Source organism: Mytilus galloprovincialis, chromosome 2 (assembly GCF_965363235.1).
Source record: "Mytilus galloprovincialis chromosome 2, xbMytGall1.hap1.1, whole genome shotgun sequence".
In the NCBI taxonomy this organism is placed as follows: Eukaryota; Metazoa; Mollusca; class Bivalvia; order Mytilida; family Mytilidae; genus Mytilus; species Mytilus galloprovincialis.
Genome location: NC_134839.1, coordinates 43,565,074 through 43,590,871, shown reverse-complemented (window position 1 = coordinate 43,590,871; position 25,798 = coordinate 43,565,074). Strand labels below are relative to the sequence as shown.

The window sequence follows — 25,798 nt, the reverse complement described above, 5'->3', positions numbered from 1 at the left end:
CCATATTTATGTAACAGAAAAAAAGTTAAATCACAAGGGACTCAAAACGGAAACCCTAACCAAATGGCAAAATCAAATGATGAAACACATCAAAAGAATGACAACTGTCATATTCCTAACTTGGTATAAGAATTTTCAAATGTAGAAAATGGTGGAATGAACCTGGTTTTGTAGCGCTAAACCGCTCACTTGTACGACAGTCGCAATTTCCATTATATTGACAATGATGCGTAAGTAAGTATTCTTCTTTCCAATAAATAGTTAAAAGTTTATTTTTTAACAATTTTGTAAAACTGCTATATTTTGGGGTCAAAAAGTGGTCTTACCGGACTTACTTCTTTGTACACAAATTAAGGAAAATATTTCTTTGCCGATTTTCATTAATATATAAATTTCTTCTGCAAATATTGTAATTTACATATAACAAGCTTTAAACTTTTAAATATGATACAAAAATATGTTACAAAATTCTGCCGTTCGTTTTCTCGTTTTTAGTGTTTTACATTGTCATTTCGGGGACTTTTATAGCTGACTATGCGATATGGGCTTTGTTCATTGTCCAAAGGGTCCCAAATTAAACTTTTGTTTAATTTCACCAAAAATTGAATTCTTGGGTTCTTTGATATGCTAATTCTTCAAACAATTTATCAAACAAAAGAAAAAAGAATTCAAAATTTTGTTAATCATAAATACAATGTCTTTTTAAAATCTGTTAAACTTATCTGTAATTATCTTCAAAATGTCTAATAAACATGAATGTGTGTTTTCTCAGAATAAAGTTAAATAACTTTTCAATGTCATATCAGAAATTAATATTCTGTGAGTATTTCATGGTAATACATAATCTCCTACCAATTAAAAATTCATTGTTTGAAACAAAAATCTAACCTGATCTATAAATTGTGATGGTGTAGACTATGTAACAAATATCAAGTCAATATCTTCAATCATGAGGAAAAAAGTGTTGAAAACTGATCATTATTTTTCTAAGTCCTAGTACCACAACTCTGCACACAATCATTAGAGCAGAAAAAAATACGAAATTTGATCTGTAACTTGTCATTAAATGATATACTAATTTTACAATCAATATCTTCAAGCATGACGAAAGAAAATGTGGAAAACTTATTATTTGAGTGATTTTTTTAAGTCCAAGGACCATAACTCTGCATTAAATCATCAGACCGGAACAAAATTCAAACATGTTAAAATAAAACATAGACCAATTTTCAAAACAATATATTCAATAACGACTCTTAGATGATGAACATAAATCAATTTCTTTTGTGAAAATGAAAAATATCATCTTCGCTAGCCAAGGGTTACGATCAGATAACGGGAGTCGGTCGTAACCCTTGGCTAGCGAAGATGGCAAAATATATACAATAGAATGAATCGTTCATACAGTGAAAATGAATCGCGTATCAATATTCGGCAGTAAACATGAATCGCAGAACAAAAACTGCTTAGTGGAATTTATTCAATATCAACAAGCTGAATGACAAAAATACATGTTAAAAGATAAACTTTTCTGCAAATAAACTTAACTGCTTTTAAATATATTGCAAGCTCTGTTCGTGAACTATTATTAATATCATCTATTTGTGTATAAATTTAACACCTGAGTTGGTGTAGGAACGATGAAAACCTGTCCATTTCTTTTATTTATATGAATTTATCAAAACAGTACATATTTAGATTATCGTTGGTCATCTCAACGAGATTGGTTTTCTCGCTTGAGTAGGTACGGCGAAAACTAAACTAAACTATAGTCGCCGTCAGCTGAAGTTCGTAGCGGTTATCGGTAAAAATAATCTAAACTATCAATCGCGTTCACTCGAGACATGGTTTTTCACATTCCATTCATAAATCGCAAAAAGAAAAACCACCACTGACCTACCTTTTAAGTGATCACACTGTAATAATCCTGACCTTCACATTTTCCAGAATATTTTCCATTGTAATTCCGCCATCTTCGTTTCTATGAGGATCATTTGTTTACATATGACATTCGTCACTGTACGTAGTTTCCTGAAATGTTCCTTTCATTGATGTGATAAGGTTTCCCGCGCTTTATGCAAATTTTTTGAAATTGAACTCCACGGAAACACTTCCGGTCAAAACAATGGCTGATTCCACCATTCAAAATCGTCTATGAAAAAGTGAAGGTCAGGATTATTACAGTGCGATCACTTAAAAGGTAGGTCAGTAGTGGTTTTTCTTTTTGCGATTTATGAATGGAATGTGAAAAACCATGTCTCGAGTGACCGCGAATGATAGTTTAGATTATTTTTACTGATAACCGATACGAATTTCAGCTGACGACGACTATAAACTCAAACTGTTATACTTTTATTTTTGGGTTGGTATTGTAAAAAACAGATAATGTTAAAAAAAAGATTAATATAAAAAAATGTATAATGTAAGCTGTGAATTTGAATTCAAAATGTGCTAACAGGTGTTAAAAGATATTAACAACTTTGCTAATAGAGGTTTCTCAACATCTAACGAATGGACGAAACTCGAAGAACGTATCGTTAGGGAGCTGTAATTTTATGCAGTAAAAATTTCTAACGATATTGCAGCGTCTTTTAAGACAACAGTAAACAGTTTAATATTCATTTTGCAACCTTGTAATTTATTGTTGTGGTTAAACATTATTGTTCCAATTGGATTTGTGTTGTTGAATGTTGCTTAACAATACGTTGAGTTTCGTTTATTTACATGTCGAATATGCGTTCGATTGATCTCCCTTATCTATACTATTAAACGAGAAGACCTCATTTTTGGTGTCGCTTCTCTCCTTTCCACAATAAATTAATCAACACGCCTCTGTGGCCTATAGGTACAGAGCATAGTCGCATTAGTCATCCATTCATATGATTATTCAGATTGAGTTATTTTGGGAGAAAAACGAGAAAAAGGCATCCGGATCTTGTCCCGTCATTGGACAAAATTTTAAGTCAGATTAGACTTCCGGTTTGCGTTTTTCTGTATACTTTGAACATACATATACAAAGAATAAAGTGTATTTTCAGAATTCTATCTGCTATCATTTTCAAGTTTACTATCCACGGCGGTCACAGAGTTTATTAAATAAAGAGGGTCTGTATACTATATCAATGACCACCATGGATCGATTTGTAAACTTAGAATTGAAAGTAAATACACTATATTTATATAGTAATGAATGTTCATAATATACAGATAAGCGCTAAAAATATTCATGTGAACTTTTGATACCTTTTCTGAAATTCTCCAGTCATTAAATCTTTTACAAAATTCATTGATTACAAAAAAAAAGAAGATGTGGTATGATTGCCATGTTGAGACAACTCTCCACAAGAGACCAATATGACACAGAAATTAACAACTACAGATCACCGTACGACCTTCAACAACGAGCAAAGCCCATACCGCATACTCAGCTTCAAAAAGCCCCGAACTGACAATGTAAAACAATACAAACCAGAAAACTAGCGGCCTTATTGATGTACAAAAAGTGAACGAAAAACAAATATGTAACACATAAACAAACGACAACCACTGAATTACAGGCTCCTTACTTAAAGGTTCATAACATACTAAATGAAAACTATGTTCATATTGAAATTGATAGAAAACCAAAAATTGGGAATTTTGGAAATAAAGGAGGAGGGATAAAAAAAAAAAAAAAAAGCATTTCCCTGTCCCAAATAACCTATATATGACTTATGATACTTTTGCTGAAATTCGCCAGTCATTCAATATTTTACAAAATTCTTCCAACAACACTTTACATACTTTAAACTACGCTCTGAATGCCCGCGATTTCGCGGGTGTGTTCTAGTCCATTTAAAAAGAACAGTGTTTTTGATAGTCGTTGTTAAAAAAAATCTGCGCATTTGGTTTGCATTTGACTGAGTGATTGTTGGATGTTTTTTTTTTAATAAAACATCAGTGACGAGTATTCAATGCATTTCACGACGATTTTAACATTTGATAAAGAATTGAAAAGTGATTGAGAGGACACAACTTTAATATTTAAATCTCCAACTCTGGATTAAACATCTTTTGCGCTCGACTTTAGATCTACAGCGCCAGACTTCACACTCCAGCGCGCTGGACTTTAAAAAACACAACTCTATATCTACTCGAGACCAGCAGTTCACTGCATTATTGGACCCGTATTATTGAGATGTTTTGCGTGGATTTGTAGGCCAAACAGACTAATATATCAACAGTGCCTATGACCGTAGCTAGTTCTTATCGTTCCACCAAAGTAGACTAATCTTTTCCTATACCTATTTGTGGACAAATAATAATGATTGAATTTTGAAAGTTACAGAGAAATGAAATTTTGTCACTTCATAAACAAATACAAAAACTCGTTAACCATATAATCCATTTTTTCACATATTCTGCTTAATAAAAATACATGTATCAGTGTAAAGCAACTTCTTTAAATATATATATTGAATACAAGAGTGCACATGCTGAAATGTCTCGCCTTCTTTACTAATCATTGATATTATGTTGATTGTCCTAAATATAAAGCTTTATTTCAACTGTCACATAAACTTAACATTAATCAAGAAAACTAAACATTGATCAATGAACCATGAAAATGAGGTCAAGGTTAGATGAACCATGACAGGCAGGCATGTGCAGCTTACAATTCTTCCATACAACAAATATAGTTGATCTATTGATTATAGTTAAGAAAAACAGAACAAAACACAAAAACTTAACACTGAGCAATGAACCGCGAAAATGAGGTCAAGGTCAAATAAAAGCTGCGTGACTGACATATAGATGATAAAATATTTCTATACACCAAATATAGTTGACCTATTGCATATAGTATGAGAAAAAAGCCCAAAACTCAAAAACTTAACTTTTGACCACTGAACCATGAAAATGAGGTCAAGGACATTGGACATGTGACTAATAGAAACTTCGTAACATGAGGCATCTATATACAAAGTATGAAGCATCCAGGTCTTCCACCTTCTAAAATATAAAGTTTTAAGAAGTTAGCTAACGCCGCCGCCGCTGGATTACTATCCCTATGTCGAGCTTTCTGAGACAAAAGTTGCAGGCTCGACAAAAGTCGCAGGCTCGACAAAAAACTGATAAAGAGACAAGATGTCGTTTTAGACAATTTAATATCTTCATTTATCTCCACATTTAGTCGACTAATTCAATAATAAATAATATGAACCACTCCTAACAGCAAGAAAAGGCGGCATTTTTTATGCATCTTTGATATATATGTCATGTCGTTAAAACCCTTATTTATCTATATGTTTTTAAAATGTTTTTGGGGAGGGCAATCATTTATATCGTAAAAGTAATAGAGTTGAGTATATTCTAATGACAAGTATGCGTGCTACAGCACCAACAAAACTGATTGTAATATCAGGGCCGTAACTAGCCTCTTTTAAAAGTGAGGCAAAATATTATCGAAAAATTTTCGGCGAGGGGTCTGGCGCCGCTCAAGGCCCACAGAAGCTGTGAAAAAAATGACGCAAAAATTTTTAGCTATTTTTTTTTTCGACAATATTCTGCTCTCAAAGCAAAATATATTTGATACGGGGAGATTGGTGGTCTCACTTTAATTTAACCCATGTCAGCTAAAAAAGAGAGTCAGTTTTATATTCTTTAATATTAAGTTCAATTCTCCATGAAGGAACGACAATTTTTTCTGTGTCCAGTAGCATCGTATCTCCTTAAAATATTTTCTCGCACAATGTCTGGACATGCAACATTGCCAAACCACACAACCGTTCACCCGTCATCGTAGATATTTCCCAAGTCTTCAGTCTAGGCGTACGCAATGCTGAGAATAACCGTTCATAATATACAAATGTAACAGGAAGAACCAACAACAGCGTAAAGACTTTGTGAATATTCGGATACAAGTCAAAATTGAGACTCAGAGACTCACAGTGAAGAGAACTTGCTTCTTGCAAGACACTCGCCGTGAAAACAATTTGATATGAAGACAAGCTTTTGTTTCAACTTTTTTGTTGTTGAAATTTCCAACATGAGGCATTTGCCTCATTTGCCTTCATGTAGTTACGGCCCTGAATATAGTTATATATACTGATATGTCCACAACTCAAATGGTTTAAAAGAACCCTGCATGCATATATCTTAATGAAAGGAAGTGCACATCCGATAGTCCTAAATCATTCAATTTAGAATAGAGTGAGTGCTCTCTCTTTTTTCGTTACGGCAAGTTACATCAAGTTAAGGCGATTTTCGTCCGTTCGTAAGATGTTGAGAAACCTCTAATATGACATAGAATACGGAATGCACTAGGAGGAGATTTTTATTGATTAAATATGAGAATATATTTGATTATAATTAGAGGAAAAGATCCTTAATTAGTTACTGATGGAGTATCCTATCTATTTAATCTCGATAGTAAATTGAATTCTAAAGTAGGCCTAGACTTATAATTTGGTAATAAAACTTTTGAGATTTGTAATCCCATAACCAATGTAAGAGTCTGTCATATATTATATATTATATAATGCAAAGCTGTTAAGTTGTTAAAATTTTGTTCTGTAAATAAAAACTCAATTATAGGATTTTCACTTAATAGGCTTTAAAACTGAATATACAGCATTTTTAAAAACTGTTTTAAAATATGGTTTTGGGTCTCTTTGCAAAATACTACAAAGTGGTTCCTTTCCTCTGTTCTTTGTATCTTCTAAATCCCAGATCTCAGCCATCTGACAGCCTGGTCTGAAAAAAAAGGTTTTGAAAACATTTAATGTAAAAGAGAAGATGATAATTTCAGTACACTCAGTATCGTGCAGGCGCGGATCCAGAGGGGGGGGGGGGGGTTCCGGGGTTGGAACCCCCCTTTTTTTGGACGATCATTGCATTTGAATGGGGACATGTAATTGGAACCCACCCTTTTTAAAATGGCTGGATCCGCCCCTGATCGTGTGTATTGATGTGATATTCTTCTATAAAACCTTCTAGTCAGTATGGTCTCTTGTAAGAAGTAAAAAGTGAAGTCGTCATTATTGAAAGCAAAAACTTCACCCAATATTTATCAGTATTCTCAAAATTTCGGTAAGTTATTTCATCAACGTACATCACTGCACTTTATTAATATGATTTTTTTTATATAACTATACGTCTGAACCAGTGACAACTCTACAACAGATTTATCAATCGGATCACCAGCAGTGATGGTGATACATGGCTGTGTACATTCTGTTTACACAACTCGTCTAAAGTTCAAGACTTCCAAAATTTCCTGACGACAGCCGGACATTTTACAAAGAAATATTTTTGACGGTCAATGATCAGCTGGATACTTAAATGTAACTGAGAGGATGCACAAGATATATGTGTCTAAGTAATTAGAAGTGTTATATGCAATAAAATTATTTATAACTGTTTTGTTGTCTTCATTCTAAAAATAAATAAAATATTATCCTCGGTATTGTGTCATTTTTCTGTGTATCGGGAACCATCATTCATTGAATCAGTCAGCTTCAGTACCTGACTTTTCTCATGTTTTTGTTTTTGTTTGTGTTTAAATAATCTATCTTCTCTCTGTGAGTACTTTACACTTACCTGACCACGTGACCTTTACAACTGATGCGGTATTTATAGATAACATCGAGGAGGCCCAATGAAGCATATTGTTTTAAACCTTGTACTGAACAGTGGTAACATTTTTCGTTGTACAATTTTTAAACCCGATTTAGAAAATAAGGAATAAATAAAAACATACTCAGTTGGTAGATAACTTAATGAATAACAACATGATATGTTATGTAAGCATATAACAACAATAATAGCACAATGTTGACAAACACAAGCAATAAATATTACAATGAGTTCATTGAAAAGACGCACAGATCATAGCACAAGATTACAGTTCATTTAGTCTAAATTAAAATCTAACATTCATCAGCTTGCTGAATGCACTGTTCTGATACACATGGCGGTTACGAACGGATTGCCATTTGCGGATTGCAGGAACAGGGTCGAAGTCTTTAACATCTACACCTACTAAGCTTATTACCGTAGCGAGGAAGGTCGGCAACACTACTCGGAAAGTTCGACGGTTCAAACACAGAGAATGCTTCAAAATTGTTGTTGTTTGGAAATCGGTCACGAATATTATCCTGAATCAATTGGGCACATTGCACGGCTCTTTTCTTAAGATGAATGTCACGGTGGTTACGTTGAAAGGTGATAGTTTTGAAGTATCAGATTGTTCTGTTGATTTTAGAAATTCGGCACATAATGGTCTAAAAACCAACCCAACAATGTTAGATATGTAAATTTGCTTTTGCAAATTTTTTGTTCTTCCCTCGCCGGGATTCGAACTCATGCTACTGAGATATTGTGACACCAAATCGCCTGCACTATATCCGGCGCGCTAGACCACTCGACTAGCTTCACAAAAAATAAAGCTTTCGGTGGCCAGGTGTTACCTTTCCTCGTATGTTCTAATCTAGAGTCGTAATACAGTACACGATATATAAGGCATGAAGTTGAATAGTTACAGATCAGCTGAAATATCTATAGTAAAGGATCCTACAAATTAATGTAAAATACAGCCACAGAAATAATTATATTTATAAGTACGTCTGAACCAGTGACAACTCTACAACAGATTTATCCATCGGATCACCAGCAGTGATGGTGATACATTGATGTGTACATTCTGTATATACAACTCGTCGAAACATCAACACAACAATGTTAGATCTGTAAATTTGCTTTCGCAAATGTTTTGTTCTTCCCTCACCGGGATTGGAACCCATGCTACTGAGATATCGTGACACCAAATCGCCTGCACTGTATCCGGCGCGCTAGACCACTCGATCAGCTTCACAAAAAAATTAAGCTTTCGGTGGCCGGGTGTTACATTTCCTCGTCAGTTTTAATCTAGCGTCGTAATACAGTACATGATATATAAGGCACGAAGATGGAATAGTTATATATATATAACCAAATTAATAAGAAATTATAACCAGAGATCCAAAATCTGTAGAGGCTCTAAAGAACCTGTGTCTCATTGTCAATTTGCATATTCAATATTGTAGACAAGAATAGAATTCATGAGAAAATCTGTTTTGTTGATCTTGTATTGCTGATCAACTAGTCTGTTTAGTTTTTTCTTTCTTCTTTAGTTTTTGCTCAAAACACAAAAGAGGGTTAAAAGTAAAATCACAAAAATACTGAACTCCGAGGAAAATTCAAAAAGGAAAGTGTCAAATCAAACGGCAAAATCAAAAGCTCAAACACATCAAACGAATGGATAACAACTGTTATATTCCTGTCTTAGACCAACCATTTTCTCATGTAGAAAACTGTTGATTAAACCTGGTTTAATAGCTGGCTAAACCTCTCACTTGTATAAAAGTCTCATAAAATAATGAATGAGGCCAAGTTTGGTTTAATTTGATCCAATAGTTATATTAAAAGCCGATTATCCCACTAGTAACTAGTCTCTTAATATATAGTTACTGAAGTTATATTTAAATTAGTTTTCAAGTTGTGACCATTTGATTTATTTTTTTACAATTTCCCATTAGACTTCTAAAGTAAATCCCATTATTCTATTTCCAGCCATATTGATTGGATGGCAGGGTTATCAGATACATTTTTCAATCAAGATACCCTATAGAAAATAGTGACAAAGTTTAATTCTGTTTGGCCCATAAGATTACGTGGAGAAGATTTGTCTAAAAGATTACAAATGAAATGCTTCACTGAGTGCAGCCTGATACGACCACAGAGGTAGAACCCTGAACAGTTGGGGGCAAATTTGGACACAATGATCAAGCTTGATACTGTTTGAATGGGGCCGTAGTGATGGTCCGACGCTTCAATAGTTCGACAGTTCGATGGTCCGACAGTTCGATGGTCCGATGATCCGACAGTTCAATAGTCTGACAGTTCGATAGTCCGACAATTTAGTGGTATTTCTACTATGTATGTGAGTCGGAAGTCATGTACCGGATTAGAGTACTGCGTATGTATGACGAAAGTATCATGAACTGATTTAAAAGTAAAAAGATCCTACCTAACAACTAGAGGAAAAGCTGAACATGACTTTCGGTCACTTGTGTGGTTTTTTAGGCCTCTATAAGTCAGTTCTGGTCACACATGACTGTTTTCACGTATTCACAGTACTCATTTGACTGACTAGTGCTGCACTATTTCATTTTTAAGATGGTTGTTTCTTAGATATTCAAAACATCATTTGTCAGCCAGAGTTAAAATTGGCTCTTTGGTTTCAGACGACAAAATTTTTAAGTTATTTCCTAAAGGGTCCAATATAACTAAGTTCACTGTGGTAGCCATCTTGGTCGGCAATCCGGATCATTGGACTCATTTCAACAGGACCACCCAAGGACCATTGCTGCCAAGTATATGGTTTCATTTTGCTAAGTTTTTATACAACAGAAATCTATCTTCCAATCATGTCCTTTTCCAATGCCCATGGATAGAAACTTCGTCAATATCACGAGGTACTGCGGGTATGTAAGCTAAATATAGGATCAACTACAGTGAAGGAGAATGCCTATAAAACAATGGTACGTCCAATAGTAGAATATGCCAGTCCAGTATAGGATCCATACCTTCAGACAGAGACTGACAGAATTGAGACAGTACAAAGAAGAGGAGCTCGCTACGTATATAACAAAACACCATAACCACTCCAGCGTTAACCTGATGCTACAACATCTCAAATGGACATCCTTAGAACAAAGTAGGAAAGAAGCGAGACTCGCAATGCTTTACAAAATAGAAAACAACATGTCAAAGGAAGGTCGTCTAATACCACAGAAAAGACTGACACGAAACATGCATGATAAATCCTTCCAAGTACCATCAGCATCCTGTGATTATCGAAACCACTCATTCCTCCCAAGAACCATCCGGGATTGGAACGCTCTTCCTCCTGGGGTCGTATCAGCACCGTCAGTGGAGGCCTTTAAAACCTTGATGATAAAGCTGAATTTTTTTAAGAGGGGGTGGTCTTATATGCGCACCAAACCATGGTAGTATACTAGTAATCAGTTCGTTGATTGTACTCATTATCTGGCAGAAACAGAAGTAGTTGAGTGCGTGTCACTGTGGAACTAACTCTGAAATTCAGGAATATGTTTTCGATCTCCACCTCTTGTGCCACATTTCTAGAAAAGTTGTTAGATACCCACTTTATTGGGACGCTTGGGTCTTGTTGAATTGCATTCTGCGAAGTCTCTAATGTTGTATCATTTCCAATAACCAGATCATCTTCTTCGCGTGTATGTGGACAAGCCTGCAAAATAGCTATATATGGTGCTTGATCATCTATGTTGAATACATTTGTTTGTAGATTGGCCCTGCACTCTTTCCTCCAACATCGCCAGAATATAGCATGAATTATCTGTCGGTTTTTCTGGTATTTGAAACCGGTGTATATTAAAACTTTGCCTCTGCATTTTAGTTCTAGAGATATAATAGAAAAGGGCAGTATAGTCCTTTAAATAACATCTTTTCATGGGAACTTTCAACTTACTCAAGGGTGTCAATTTTAAAACAACATTGACATTGTTGACACTTCCTGTGATTGCATCATCAACTTGGTAACGCACACCATGCACAGTTCAAGTATTGCACGTGAAAAGTGTGAAATTCTTAAAATATAGATTGAAATATGAAAGAATATTTTATTATGAAAATTAAACTAAACCATTGTCCTGCCAGCAATTTCCAAAAAATACTTTTAATGCCCCATTTAAGGGCATTATGTTTTCTGGTCTGTGCGTCCGTTCATCCGTCCGTTAGTCTGTCTGTGCCATTCAGGTTAAAAATTTTGGTCGAGGTAGTTTTTGATGAAGTTGAAGTCCAATCAATTTGAAACTTAGAACACACCCGTAATAACGCGGGTGCGTGGCTGAATTACAGTATATAACTATGCGTAAGCCTTATTTTAGTATTGGGATTGTCATCTGATAAAGTCATGCTGATTATAAGATGAATAGTATTCTCTGCTTTCAAAATCTTTCTGTTTGAACCCGTTGACCTAGAAGTTATCAATTATTGGTAATATTAATTATTCGGAAAACAAAAGGTCCTAGAATGGAGTATTTTTTAATCAACAGCATTGTCCTATATTTATTAATTTAGTTTTAAACAACAGCATTGTCCTATATTTATTAATTTAGTTATAAATAAAGTTGAATTCTTTGATTCGCTGTTTTATGTCATGCCCGCTAACCAATTGAAAACTGTACATATACACCTTATTTTAAGTCCAAATTTTTAGTAATCGTATTGTCTGTCATCTTAGAAAGTCTTACTGCTTAAAATACTACAATAGGGAACAATTTGACAAATTAATGATTGTATTATTGATGTTCCCTATATATGATATAATCATTCTAATTTTTACAAAAGTTTGACTTTTTCGAAAAACTAAGGATTTTCTTACCCCAGGAGTAGATTACTTTAGCCATATTTGGCACAACTTTTAGGAATTTTTGATCCTCAATGCTCTTCAACTTTGTATTTATTTGGCTTTTTAACTGTTTTGATCTGAGCGTTACTGATGAGTCTTATGTAGACGAAACGCGCGTCTGGCGTATAAAATTATAATCCTGGTACTTTTGATAACTATTTACACCACTGGGTCGATGCCACTGCTGGTGGACGTTTCGTCCCCGAGGGTATCACCAGCCCAGTAGTCAGCACTTCGGTGTTGACATGAATATCAATTATATGGTCATTTTTATAAATTTTCTGTTTACAAAAGTTTGAATTTTTCGAAAAAATAAGGATTTTCTTACCCCAGGAGTAGATTACCTTAGCCATATTTGGCACAACTTTTAGGAATTTTTGATCCTCAATGCTCTTCAACTTTGTATTTATTTGGCTTTTTAACTATTTTGATCTGAGCATCACTGATGAGTCTTATGTAGACGAAACACGCGTCTGGCGTATAAAATTATAATCCTGGTACTTTTGATAACTATTAATGCCAAATTAGAGTTTTTACTCTATTTTCACGGTCCACTGAAAATAGAGAATGAAAGTGCAGATGGAGCATGTGTGCACTATGGACACATTCTTGTTTTATATATCTATACTTCTAAATCTAAAGACTGTTTTTATGTTCACCTGATATATAAATGTACAACAAAAGAAAGCGGCAAGTCAAACTTATATATAAGGGTAATATACTTGATAGGGTATACTGAAAATTTCACCCCTTTGCATCTAGAATGGTAAAAGTGACGCCAACAAAATTCAAACTTGACTTGTGTTTTGTGGTTAATAGGTTGCATTTCTGTAAATATTGACAATGCAATTTCCCATAGGAACTCCTTTTACGGCTAAAACTGTACCACTTTTACTATGAAGTTTTGAAAAAAATCTTATCCTAGAATTGAAAGTTCATATGCACCACAATTTTTTTCAAAGGTCAAAATATAGAGCTGTGCGGCATATTTTCAACGTTTATATGCCCTGAACTTCTCAGAGTTTAAACTTACACTAATTTTCTTTCTTAACTACCCCTACCTCGAATGAAAGGTTACCACAGATTTCAATGTAAACAATATGCACGTGTTTATTTACTGGTAACATTCCCAAGTTCTGTCTCTGCGATATGGAACACAGAGAGCATAACTGGGAACCAGTATGTAAACAAAATTATTTTACATACTTGCAGAAAAAAAACAAGGATAAAACTCAATATGGTGGGGGCATAAAAATTGTAGTATGACCTCAGGAATAAAATGTGTATATACACTACATTCATACAAGATCTGAGGTGCTTATAACCCTGTAACACATTTTAGTTGCTGCTGCGTAATTACCATTGTGGCAATGACATTTGAGATTTTTTGTTTTAAGCCATTTATTTGATATACTAGTAATCATTGCCTCTGTGTTAAGACGACACATTGTTAATTATAGGTCAATCTTAAAGAATCATACTGCTCCAGGAATAAAGTGTGAGGATAAAATTTGTGGATCCTCCACTGCATTGTTAAGCACTATAAGAAAGTCATTTTGCTAGTACATGGACAAATGTTATTAAATCATTTTAATAATGTCTACAGCACTTGTCTTGAGCTTGATGCTTGATACACTGAACTATAATATTCTAAGAAGTAGATGATGACTCAGTTACTTTTAAATTATACGGATGCTATGATACTAATTATCATTAAGACAATGTTTTTCTGTTGTCAGTTTGATACACTTGAGCATGCTGAAAGAGTGAAGGTCCTTATATCCACATTGGAATGTGAAACAGGTAGTATTTAAATAACGAAATTAAAATGATTTTTGGCATCAAAACTTTCAGATCGATGTCAGCTTGACAAAAACCATGCACTTTTCTATTAAAGCCGGTATTTACCTTTACTCGTCCTTGGCATGAGACATAAGCCATTTAATTATCGATCATTTTATATTCCACACCTGTGTATTGTTAAAATAAATCAAACCATTATCACTTGTCAATTATCCGACTTGGTCAAATATCAACTTGTTCTCTCATACCGGACTCTTTCGTTACACTCGGGCGGGAGGGTCTAAAACGAGGAAATGGAAAACACGGAAGTCAAAAATGAGTGTACTATAACCAGAGACATATAATACAATATATTATATTATTATGTATTATATGTCTCTGCTATAACTAATATCTTTGGAACCGCTAAAGCTAAATTAATAAATAAAACTGATTTTGAAAGCTAATATAATAGTCTATAAGAAAAAAATATATATTTGAATATGCTTTTTTACTGAAAAGTTGACCGGAAGGCTTTCTTAGTGCGACTCTGGCAACACATTTTGAACATTAAAACTTAAATTCACGAAAAAGCATATAACCCAGTCAAAGTCTGTAAATTGATTCTTAAAGACATTTAAATGACAAATAATATGATATATAGAAAAAAATAAATATATTACCCTACAAGGGCAAAAAGATAACCGGAAGACCCCCTTGTACACAAATATTGAAGTGAAATTTTCAACTTTGAATTAAAATTCACAAAAATATAAAAAGCCCGGTCAAAGTCTGTCAATTGATTCTTAAAGACATTTAAATGACAAGTAATATGATATAAAGAAAAAAATAAATGTATTACTATAAAAGGGCAAAAAGTTGACAGGAAGACCCCCTTGTACACAAATATTGAAGTGAAATTTTCAACTTTGAATCAAAATTCACAAAAATATAAAAAGCCCGGTCAAAGTCTGTCAATTGATTCTTAAAGACATTTAAATGACAAATAATATGATATAAAGAAAAAAAAATGTATTACTATAAAAGGGCAAAAAGTTGACCGGAAGACCCCCTTGTACACAAATATTGAAGTGAAATTTTCAACTTTGAATTAAAATTCACAAAAATATAAAAAGCCCGGTCAAAGTCTGTCAATTGATTCTTAAAGACATTTAAATGACAAATAATATGATATAAAGAAAAAAATAAATATATTACTATAAAAGGGCAAAAAGTTGACCGGAAGTTACCCTTGTATATGTTACAGTGAATTTGTATAATCAGTGATTATGTAGAATCCCTGAAATTTTTAGGGATTATGTAGAATCACTGGATAGTTTAGGGATTATATATAATCACTAAAATTTTCAGGGATTATGTATAATCACTAGAAAAAACGTCAGGGATTATACATAATAACTGAAATGAAGAAATAGTTTTATTTATAAAGAAAATGAATAAACGTCAAATACTGTATTCTATAAAATCATAACTGGTTCGATCAAGATACCATGTTTCGTTGCCAGGCGATATCGTTTTTCAGACTTTTTGTGAACAATTGGCATTATGTTTTTTTTGGGTTTCTCTTTCCTTTTTTCACCTTGTGGAATTGCTATGAGAATAATACACCAAATTCCAGCTTCCTCTAAAATTTTGCTATATTTGTTAATCCTTAGTTCTGCCTGTTTTTTTATATACATTTAGATGCGCAAGTTCTCTCAGTATGAATTTCTCGTTCATTTGAACAAAAACAAAAACACAAAAATAAAATTAAAAAAAAAAGATTTTCCATAATCTTTTAAATTATTTATTTGACATGTACCACAAATAACATGCTCTGTGGATGTACAAATAATACACGAATACCCATTTGACACCGGCTTTTAATTAACTTTACAAACAGTACATGTAAAGTTAGCGCTATGAAGGAAATGTTGATATCATTAATTTTGAAGTCTTCAACTTTATCTCGAAACCCTGTGTTGGTTATATCTGTAAGATCATCCTGTGTTTAAAAGCAATATTATTTCATCTGGCAAGGAACATGAAAGAAATTTTGTCTATATTCATTATTTTTTATCAAACAAAGGATTTTTAAATTATTGATAATCCCTGAAATCATATTAGGGAATTTGTAGAATACTTATTAAAATGTTCAGTGATTATGTAAAATCACTGGTCATTTTCAGGGATTATATATAATTACTAATGATTTTAGTGATTCTACATATTCCCTGAAAAATCAGGGATTCTACATAATCCCTGATTATACAAATTCACTGTAACATATACAAATGATGAAGTGAAATACAAAACAGGTAAAAAATATTTTAAGTAAAGATAGAAAGGCCTTTAATCAAAAGATGACATATATAATTTAGTACTTTTGGCATATCAGTTAGATATGTTTGTTTCTTAGCCAAAAAAAATTTCAGAGAGATCCATACACTTACACACAAGTTATTGTCCACAATCTACAAAAAAAAAACAGCCTGGTTTTTGGTCCCTTATTTACCCCTGATTCCTAAACATTTGGAACCATAACCCCCAAAATTAACCTTCCTTTAATTCTATGGAAAATTTATACAGATCTATTCACTTAAACTAAAGTAATTGTCTGGAAAACAAATGCGTCTTCGGACGACGAGGACGACATATATTATAGCATTATCAAGGGTGTCAATCGGTTTATCGAGATAAATGACTTGCATTTTACCCCTATATTCTATTTTTAGCCATGGCGGGCATCTTGGTTGATGGGCGAGGTCATTGGATACATTTTTTAAAACTAGATACTCTAAGGATGTTTAAAGTCAAGTTAATATACATTTGGCCTAGGAGTTTCTGAGGCAAAGATTTTGTAAAACTTCCAAAATTACAAAAAAAATGGGAAAAGTTTACTTTAAAGGCCAATAACTCTTTATGGGGTCAATTAACTTATTTGTAGATCTAACTTTGCTGAACATTTTTGCTGTTTACAGTTTATCTATCTATCTATTATAATATTCAAGATAACAACCAACAACTTTAAAATTTCATTAAGATTACCAATTTATGGGCAGCAACCAAACAACGGATTGTTTGATGCGTCTGAAAATATCAGGGCAGATAGATCTTGACCTTATGACCATTGTTACCCTATGTAAGATTCACACTAAATGCTTTAATTTCAGAGGTATAAGCCAAATCCGCATTTTACCTCCATGTTCTATGTTTAGCCATGGCGGCCATCTTGGTGGAAGGGCGGGGTCATCAGATACATCTTTAAAACTAGATACCCTAAGGATGATTTAGGCCAAGTCTGGTTTCATTTTGCCCAGTAGTTTCAGATGAGAAGATGATGAGATAAGCTCACTTGGCGCTTTTGGGCCAGATGAGCTGAAAAAGTGTTGAAAACTGATTATATGTGAATTTTCAAAGTCCAAAGACTATAACTGTGCAGAAAATCATCAGACCAGAACAAAATTCGATCTTGTTCTGTAATTTGTCATGATAAACCTATAAACCAACTATCAAATCAATATCTTCTAACATGACGAACTGATTACCTGAGTGAATTTTCAACTTTCTAACTTCAAGGAACATATCTCTGCACAAAATCACTAGACCAGAACAAAATTCAACCTTGAACTGTAACTTGTCATGACAAGAGTGCACACACTGAAATGTCTCGCCTTCTTTACTAATCATTGATATTATGTTGATAGTCCTAAGTATAAAGCTTTATTACAACTGACACATAAACGTTACATTAACCAAGATAACTAAACAAAGACCAATGAACCATGAAAATGAGGTCAAGGTCAGATGAACCATGCCAGGCTGACATGTTCAGCTAACAATGCTACCATAAAACAAATATAGTTGACCTAATACTTATAGTTTAAGAAAAATAGACCGAAACACAAAAACTTAACACTGAGCAATGAACCGTGAAAATGAGGTCAAGGTCAAATAAAACCTGCGCGACTAATATATAAATCATAAAATATTTCCATACACTAAATATAGTTGACCTATGACGTATAGTATCAGATAAAAAGACCAAAACTGAAAAACTTAACTTTGACCACTGAACCATGAAAATGAGGTCAAGGTCAGATGACATCTGTCCGTTAGACATGTTCACCTTACAATCATTCCATACAACAAATATAGTAGACCTATTGCATAAAGTATGAGAAAATCAGACCAAAACACAACCAGATGCTCCGCAGGGCGCAGCTTTATACGACCGCAGAGGTTGAACACTGAACGGTTGGGGCAAGTATGGACACAACATTCAAGCTGGATTCAGCTCTAAATTTGGATTGTGATTAAATAGTTGACACAGAATGAATGTGGTCTAATGAACTTAAAAAAAAAATGTTTGCCTTTGAGCAATTCACTATGCTGTTGAATATTAATCCTCTCAAAAAAATGTTTGAAGAAATTTTCTTTTTATTTATGAAATCTGAAATGAAAAAAATTGACCCTCCAATTTTTTTTTCACATCCCCCTTTCCCTTATTTCAAAACTGATCTCAATTCAAATTTCTAATGAAGTTTGCAACAATAACTACTCATTTAAATACATCATAAAATATTAAAATGTAAAAAAAGTGCTTGTCTGTGCTTGTTGGTCCCTGATTTGGACCAACTTGAAAACTGGGCCAATAATAAAAAATCTAAGTACATTTTTAGATTCAGCATATCAAAGAACCCCAAGGATTCAATTTTTGTTAAAATCAAACTAAGTTTAATTTTGGACCCTTTGGACCTTAATGTAGACCAATTTGAAAACGGGACCAAAAATTAAGAATCTACATACACAGTTAGATTCGGCATATCAAAGAACCCCAATTATTCAATTTTTGATAAAATCAAACAAAGTTTAAATCTGGACCCTTTGGGCCCTTTATTCCTAAACTGTTGGGACCAAAACTCCCAAAATCAATACCAACCTTCCTTTTATGGTCATAAACCTTGTGTTTAAATTTCATAGATTTCTATTTACTTATACTAAAGTTATGGTGCAAAAACCAAGAAAAATGCTTATTTGGGTCCCTTTTTGGCCCCTAATTCCTAAACTGTTTGGACCTAAACTCCCAAAATCAATACCAACCTTCCTTTTGTGGTCATAAACATTGTGTTTAAATTTCATTGATTTCTATTTACTTAAACTAAAGTTATTGTGCGAAAACCAAGAATAATGCTTATTTGGGCCCTTTTTTGGCCCCTAATTCCTAAACTGTTGGAACCAAAACTCCCAAAATCAATCCCAACCTTTCTTTTGTGGTCATAAACCTTATGTCAAAATTTCATAGATTTCTATTTACTTAAACTAAAGTTATAGTGCGAAAACCAAGAAAATGCTTATTTGGGCCCTGTTTGGCCCCTAATTCCTAAAATGTTGGGACTAAAACTCCCAAAATCAATCCCAACCTTCCTTTTGTGGTCATAAACCTTGTGTTAAAATTTCATAGATTTCTATTCACTTTTACTAAAGTTAGAGTGCGAAAACTAAAAGTATTCGGACGACGACGACGACGCAGACGACGACGCCAACGTGATAGCAATATACGACGAAAATTTTTTCAAATTTTGCGGTCGTATAAAAACCTAACTATAACCACTGAACCATGAAAATGAGGTCAAGGTCAGATGACACCTGCCAGTTGGACATGTACACCTTACAGTCCTTCCATACACCAAATATACTAGCCTTATTGCTTAAAGTATCTGAGATATGGACTTGACCACCAAAACTTAACCTTGTTCACTGAGCCATGAAATGAGGTCGAGGTCAAGTGAAAACTGTCTGACGGGCATGAGGACCTTGCCCATACCAAATATAGTTATCCTATTACTTGTAATAAGAGAGAATTCAACATTACAAAAAATCTGAACTTTTTTTCAAGTAGTCACTGAACCATGAAAATGAGGTCAAGGACATTGGACATGTGACTGTCGGAAACTTCGTAACATGAGGCATCTATATACAAAGTATGAAGCATCCAGGTCTTACACCTTCTAAAATATAAAGCTTTTAAGAAGTGAGCTAACACCGCCGCTGCCTCCGCCGCCCTATGTTGAGCTTTCTGCAACAAAAGTTGCAGGCTCGACAATAAAACTATATAACAATTATCAAATCATTTTCTAAAAGACTGACAAATAAACTGTTATCACGGAGATATGTCTCGCTTTTTTGTAATTTCAATAGTGCAAATGTTAAAAATAAAATAGCAACACTTTAACATGTAAGTTTTGCAACTATTCAAGGTCAATAATCCATGACTGAAGGTACATGACTAAAAACATCTCCATGGAAGTGAAATGTGCCAATGCTAATACAATAGAATACCAAATACCATTAAATTATCATAAGTAGTTCCGTTTAAACCTACCTAATCGCAAACTAATATGATAATTAAGCAAATGTTTGAAAGTGACTGAGGGGGCTGTACAAAATAATCTCCATGGAAATGAGATATATCAATGCTTATACAACTGCATACCAATTATCATTAACTTACCAAATCACAAACTTATACATGATAACTAAGCAAAAGTTTAGAGCATAACTAAGAGGGCAGGGCCAAATATTCTCCATGGTAATGAGATGTGCCAACACTAATACAACTGTATACCAAATATCTTTGACTTACCACTAGGGGTTCACCATTAACTAATACATTGTTGACGCTAGAAACAGCATACCCTTTTTTGACTCTAGACAAAAAAGTGCGTAAAACTGATTATTTTAGTGAATTTTCTAAGTCAAAGGACCATTACTCTGCACCACAAAATCATCAGACCAGAACAAAATTCGAACTAGATCTGTCACTTGTCATGATAAAACAATACACCAAATATCAAATCAATATCTTTAAGCATGAAAAAAAAAAGTGTGGAAAATTGATTTGCCGGACTGACGGTTGGACAGACAGACGGAGTGCAAACCATAAGTCCCCTTCGACTTCGTCGGTAGGGAACTAATGACATATTTAACTATAACTTGATCATCTATATACTATCATCTTTATTAAGGCATAAATTACACCCATAAGAGGGCCATAGGCATGACAATTACATTTAGATTCAAATAAAAATAGATTCAATTTGGTACAAGTGTAAACAGGGTCTAAATGTCTTCGGTTGGTTTTTTGCGGTCATATAAAAAGTGTTGAAAACTGATTATTTAAGTGAATTTTCCAAGTCCAAGGAACACAACACTGCACAATATCATCAGACCGGAATGAAATTCGAACATTATCTGAAACTTTTCATGATAAAAGTATATTCCAATTTTCAAATCATTATATGCAAGCATGACTAAACTAGAGACTCATAACATCAGATTATTACATGCGGCTCTTTGGCTGATATTGAACCTAGGGCTGATAATACATGCGATATGAAATATTGACATGTTATGATCTTTTTATCATACCTTCATCAATGGAGAAAAATAACAGATTCATATATAGATCCTTTTACGTGGTTCCCAAATAGAAGCTCAAAGAGTGAAAAGTTCACGGACATCGGACCCCAAATTTAGTTCATTCGATATGAAATCTTTCTATCATATGAATCAACAGAGAAGTAAAACATTTTAACATGCACGAATCGACAAAAAAGTAATTCAACAATATACATAATGAACAGTTTGGAAAAGTCAACTTTTTTAAAGTAACTTTCTAAATTATGTTTGAAACTTTTAAAAAATGCATTTATTTTATAATTTTTAATTTAAATTTTTTTTACACAATATACTTTCTAGTATCCACATAATTGTTTTGTACACTACTTTGTAATGTTTTTCACTGAAAACGTAGCACTGGGGTGTATTTTCCGGAATTTGCCGAGTATCACCGGAATGACATGCGATAACGTTACGGAAAGGCATGTGATAACAATCGAAGCATGTGATAAACTTTTCATATCAGCCCGTTAAGCACCAATTCGAAATATATGGAATTAACGTTAATTTAATGCTATTATCATACAGTAAAAATCATATGTTATTAAGTCTAAGTATATGATAAGAGCCTGTATCACTCACCTGACTCTACCTGGGTTTTTGAATTCATATAAAAAAAGATAAAAATTTGGCTACCAAGTAACAACACTTGGCCAGCACCTCATTAGGAAAGGAACATTTATGTTATGTTTGGTTTCCTTCAATTCAGTGGTTCTCTAAAAGATGAAATTTGTATGTATTTCCCATAGGGTCCTATGTTAAACTAAGCCCCCTGTTGGCGGTTATCTTGGATGATGGATCAACTACAAAGTAACAACACTTGGTCAGCATCTCATCAGAAACATTCATGCTATATTTGGTTTCAATCCATTCAGTGGTTCTCTAAAAGAAGAAATTTGTATGTTTTTCCCATAGGGTTCTATGTTAAACTAAGTCCCCCACTGGCGGCCATCTTGGGCATTGGATTGGCGACGAAGTAACAACACTTGGTCAGCATCTCATTAGGAACATTCATGCTATGTCTGGTTTCATTCCATTCAGTGGTTCTCGAAAAGAAGAAATTTGTATGTATTTCCCATAGGGTCCTATGTTAAATCAAGTCCCCACTGGTGGCCATCTTGATTATTATATGTTGGATCGGCAACAAAGTAACAACACTTGGTCAGCATCTCATAAGGAACATTCATGCTATGTTTGACTTCATTCCATTCAGTGGTTCTCTAAAAGAAGACATTTGTATTTATTTCCCATTGGGTCCTATGTTAAACTAAGTCTCCTGCTGGCGGCCATCTTCGATGATGGATTGCACCTCATAAGGAACATTCATGCCATGTTTGGTTTCATTCCATTCAGTGGTTCTCTAGAAGTAGTCATTTGTATGCATTTCCCATAGGGTCCTATGTTAAACTATGTCCCCTGCTGGTGGCCATCTTGGATTTTGGATTGGTGACAAATAAACAACACTTGATCAGCATCTCATAAGAAACATTCATGCTATGTTTGGCTTCATTCCATTAAGTGGTTCTCTAAAAGAAGACATTTGTATGTATTTCCCATTGGGTCCTATATTAAATTAAGTCCCCTGCTGGCGGCCATCTTGGATGATGGATCGGCTACAAAGTAACAACACTTGGTCAACACCTCATAAGGAACATTCATGTCATGCTTGGTTTCATTCCATTCAGTGGTTCTCTAGAAGTAGTCATTTGTATGCATTTCCCATAGGGTCCTATGTTAAACTAAGTCCCCTGCTTGCGGCCATCTTGGATGATGGATTGGCAACAAAGTAACAACACTTGGTCAGCACCTCATAAGGAACATGCCTGCTATGTTTGGTTTCATTCCATTCAGTGGTTCTCTAGAAGAAGTTCAAAATGTAAAAAGTTAACGCCGACGACGGACGCCAAGTGATGAGAAAAGCTCACTTAGCCCTTCGTGCCAGGTTAGCTAAAAAGTGTGGAAAACTGATTATTTGAGTGAATTTTGTAAGCCACAGGATAATAAAATTAAGATGTGTTAAAGAGCCAACAGCCGAAGGCCACCAACGGGTCTTCAATGAGCAAGAAACTCCCGCACCTGGAGGCGTGCTTGAGCAGGCCCATAAAAAATGTATAACAGTGATAATGGAGCATAACGCTGAACAAAATTCGAACTTGATCTTTAACTTGTCAAGATAAAATTATATACCAATTTTCAAACTTATTATTTCCAAGCATGATGAAATAAATGGAGAATGTGTCCCCATAGATAAAGATCATGCCCCTGCTTACATACAATATTATAAAGAGACATTACTCAAAAACAATAAAAGTGACGCTACCCAAATTTGTACATGATCTGAGTTTTGTGGTAATGTATATCTATACTATTAAACGAGAAGACCTCATTTTTTGTGTCGCTTCTCTTTCTTCCAAAATAAATCAAACATAATGCCTCTGTGTCCTATAGGTACCATGTATAGTCGCATTTGTCATCAATTCTTATGATTATTCAGTTTGGGTTATTTTGGGAGAAAAGCGAACAAAAATGCGTCCGGATATTTTTCCGTCATTGGACGAAATTTTAAGTCAGACTAGACTTCCGGTTTTCGTTTTTCCGAACTTTGAACATACAAAGACTATGAATAAAGTGTATTTGCTATCTGCTGTCATTTTCAAGTTTAATACCCATGGCGATCACAGAGTTTATTGAAAAGAGAGGGTTTATATAATAAGTCAATGACCGCCGTGGATCGATTAGTAAACTGAGAATTGATAGTAAAATGCCAATCAGGGGCGGATCCAGCTATTTTAAAAAGGGGGGTTCCAACCCCCAGAACCCTCCCCCTGGATCCGCCACTGCCAATATACTTTATTTATAGTAATTAATGTTCATAATATACAGATAAATCCTAACATTATTGAACTTAATAGAAAAAAATGGGAATTTTGGAGGAAAAAAAAATGAGGAGCCTGGCTAGAAAAACAATTGTCATGTCCCAAAGTACCTATGTCTGAAATTCTCCAGTCATAAACTCTTGCTACAAAAATTCATCGGGTCACTAAGTATATTAAATAGATAGGGTCTGTATGATATTAATGACCGCAGCGGATTGATAAGTAAACTTAGAATTGATAGGAAAAAGCAAACACACTTTATTTATAGTAATGAATGTTCATATTGAAATAAATAGAAAAAAAAAATTGGGAATTTTGGGAAAAAAGGAGGAAAACATTTGTCCTGTCCTTATTAAGTACCTATAACTTTTGACACCTTTCCTGAAATTTTCCAGTAATTAAATATTTTACAAAAAATTATCCTACAACACTTTAAATACCTTCAACCACACTCTGAATGCCGGCGACTTCGCTGGTGTGCTCTAGCATTTATCATCCTTGCTTAAAGTATTTCAATAATAAAGACGTCCAAATATTGTTTCCATAATCGTACTGTCTTTTTGAGAAATATAAAAGACTTCCGCTGCCCTTTAGGCCTGTTTAATATTAAACATAATTTGCATAAATACTTGGTACAGGACAATTATTTTCGCGTTTTGTTTAAGGTTCATTATAAACATTTGTTTGATACAAACTCAAAGAACGTAAACTATTTTTTGGACGTACTGAGTACAGACAGACAATCGTAAAATTCAATGCCCCCTCCTCTATGACGGGGGCATAAGAAAGTGCTGGAAACTGATTATTTGAGTGAATTTAAGTCCAAGGACAATAACTCAGCACAAAATCACCAGACACAATTCGAAATTGATCTGTATCTTGTTATGATGAAACTATATACCAATTATCAAAACACTTTTCAAGAATGACAAAAAAATCCGTAAAAATTATTTGCCGGACTGACTGATGGACAGATGGACGGAATGCAAAATTAAAGTCACCTTTCGACAACATCGGTATGGGAGTAAACATTGGTGTTTTAAATCCTGTAAGTCGCTTCTTACAGTTTTTATGTATATGGATAAATGGTATTATTATTGCCTCTGTCAGATAACAGTTTTCAAAGTAATAGACAAAACTTGCATTTCACCCCTATGTTCAATTTCTAACCATGTCAGTCATCTTGGTTTGCCGGCAGGTTCAT

The 25,798-nt window shown here is 34.0% G+C and overlaps 1 protein-coding gene across 1 annotated transcript in view; it reads right to left on the bottom strand.

The window, feature by feature from the left end:
- Positions 1-2,336: 2,336 nt before the first annotated feature.
- LOC143063641 (protein C-mannosyl-transferase DPY19L1-like) overlaps positions 2,337-25,798 on the bottom strand; it is a 312,490-nt gene continuing 289,028 nt past the window's right edge. The window contains exon 23 of the mRNA XM_076235893.1: positions 2,337-6,735. Within this exon, the coding sequence (XP_076092008.1) occupies positions 6,582-6,735 (154 nt within the window). The 3' untranslated portion in view covers positions 2,337-6,581. The remainder of the gene's footprint in view (positions 6,736-25,798) is intronic.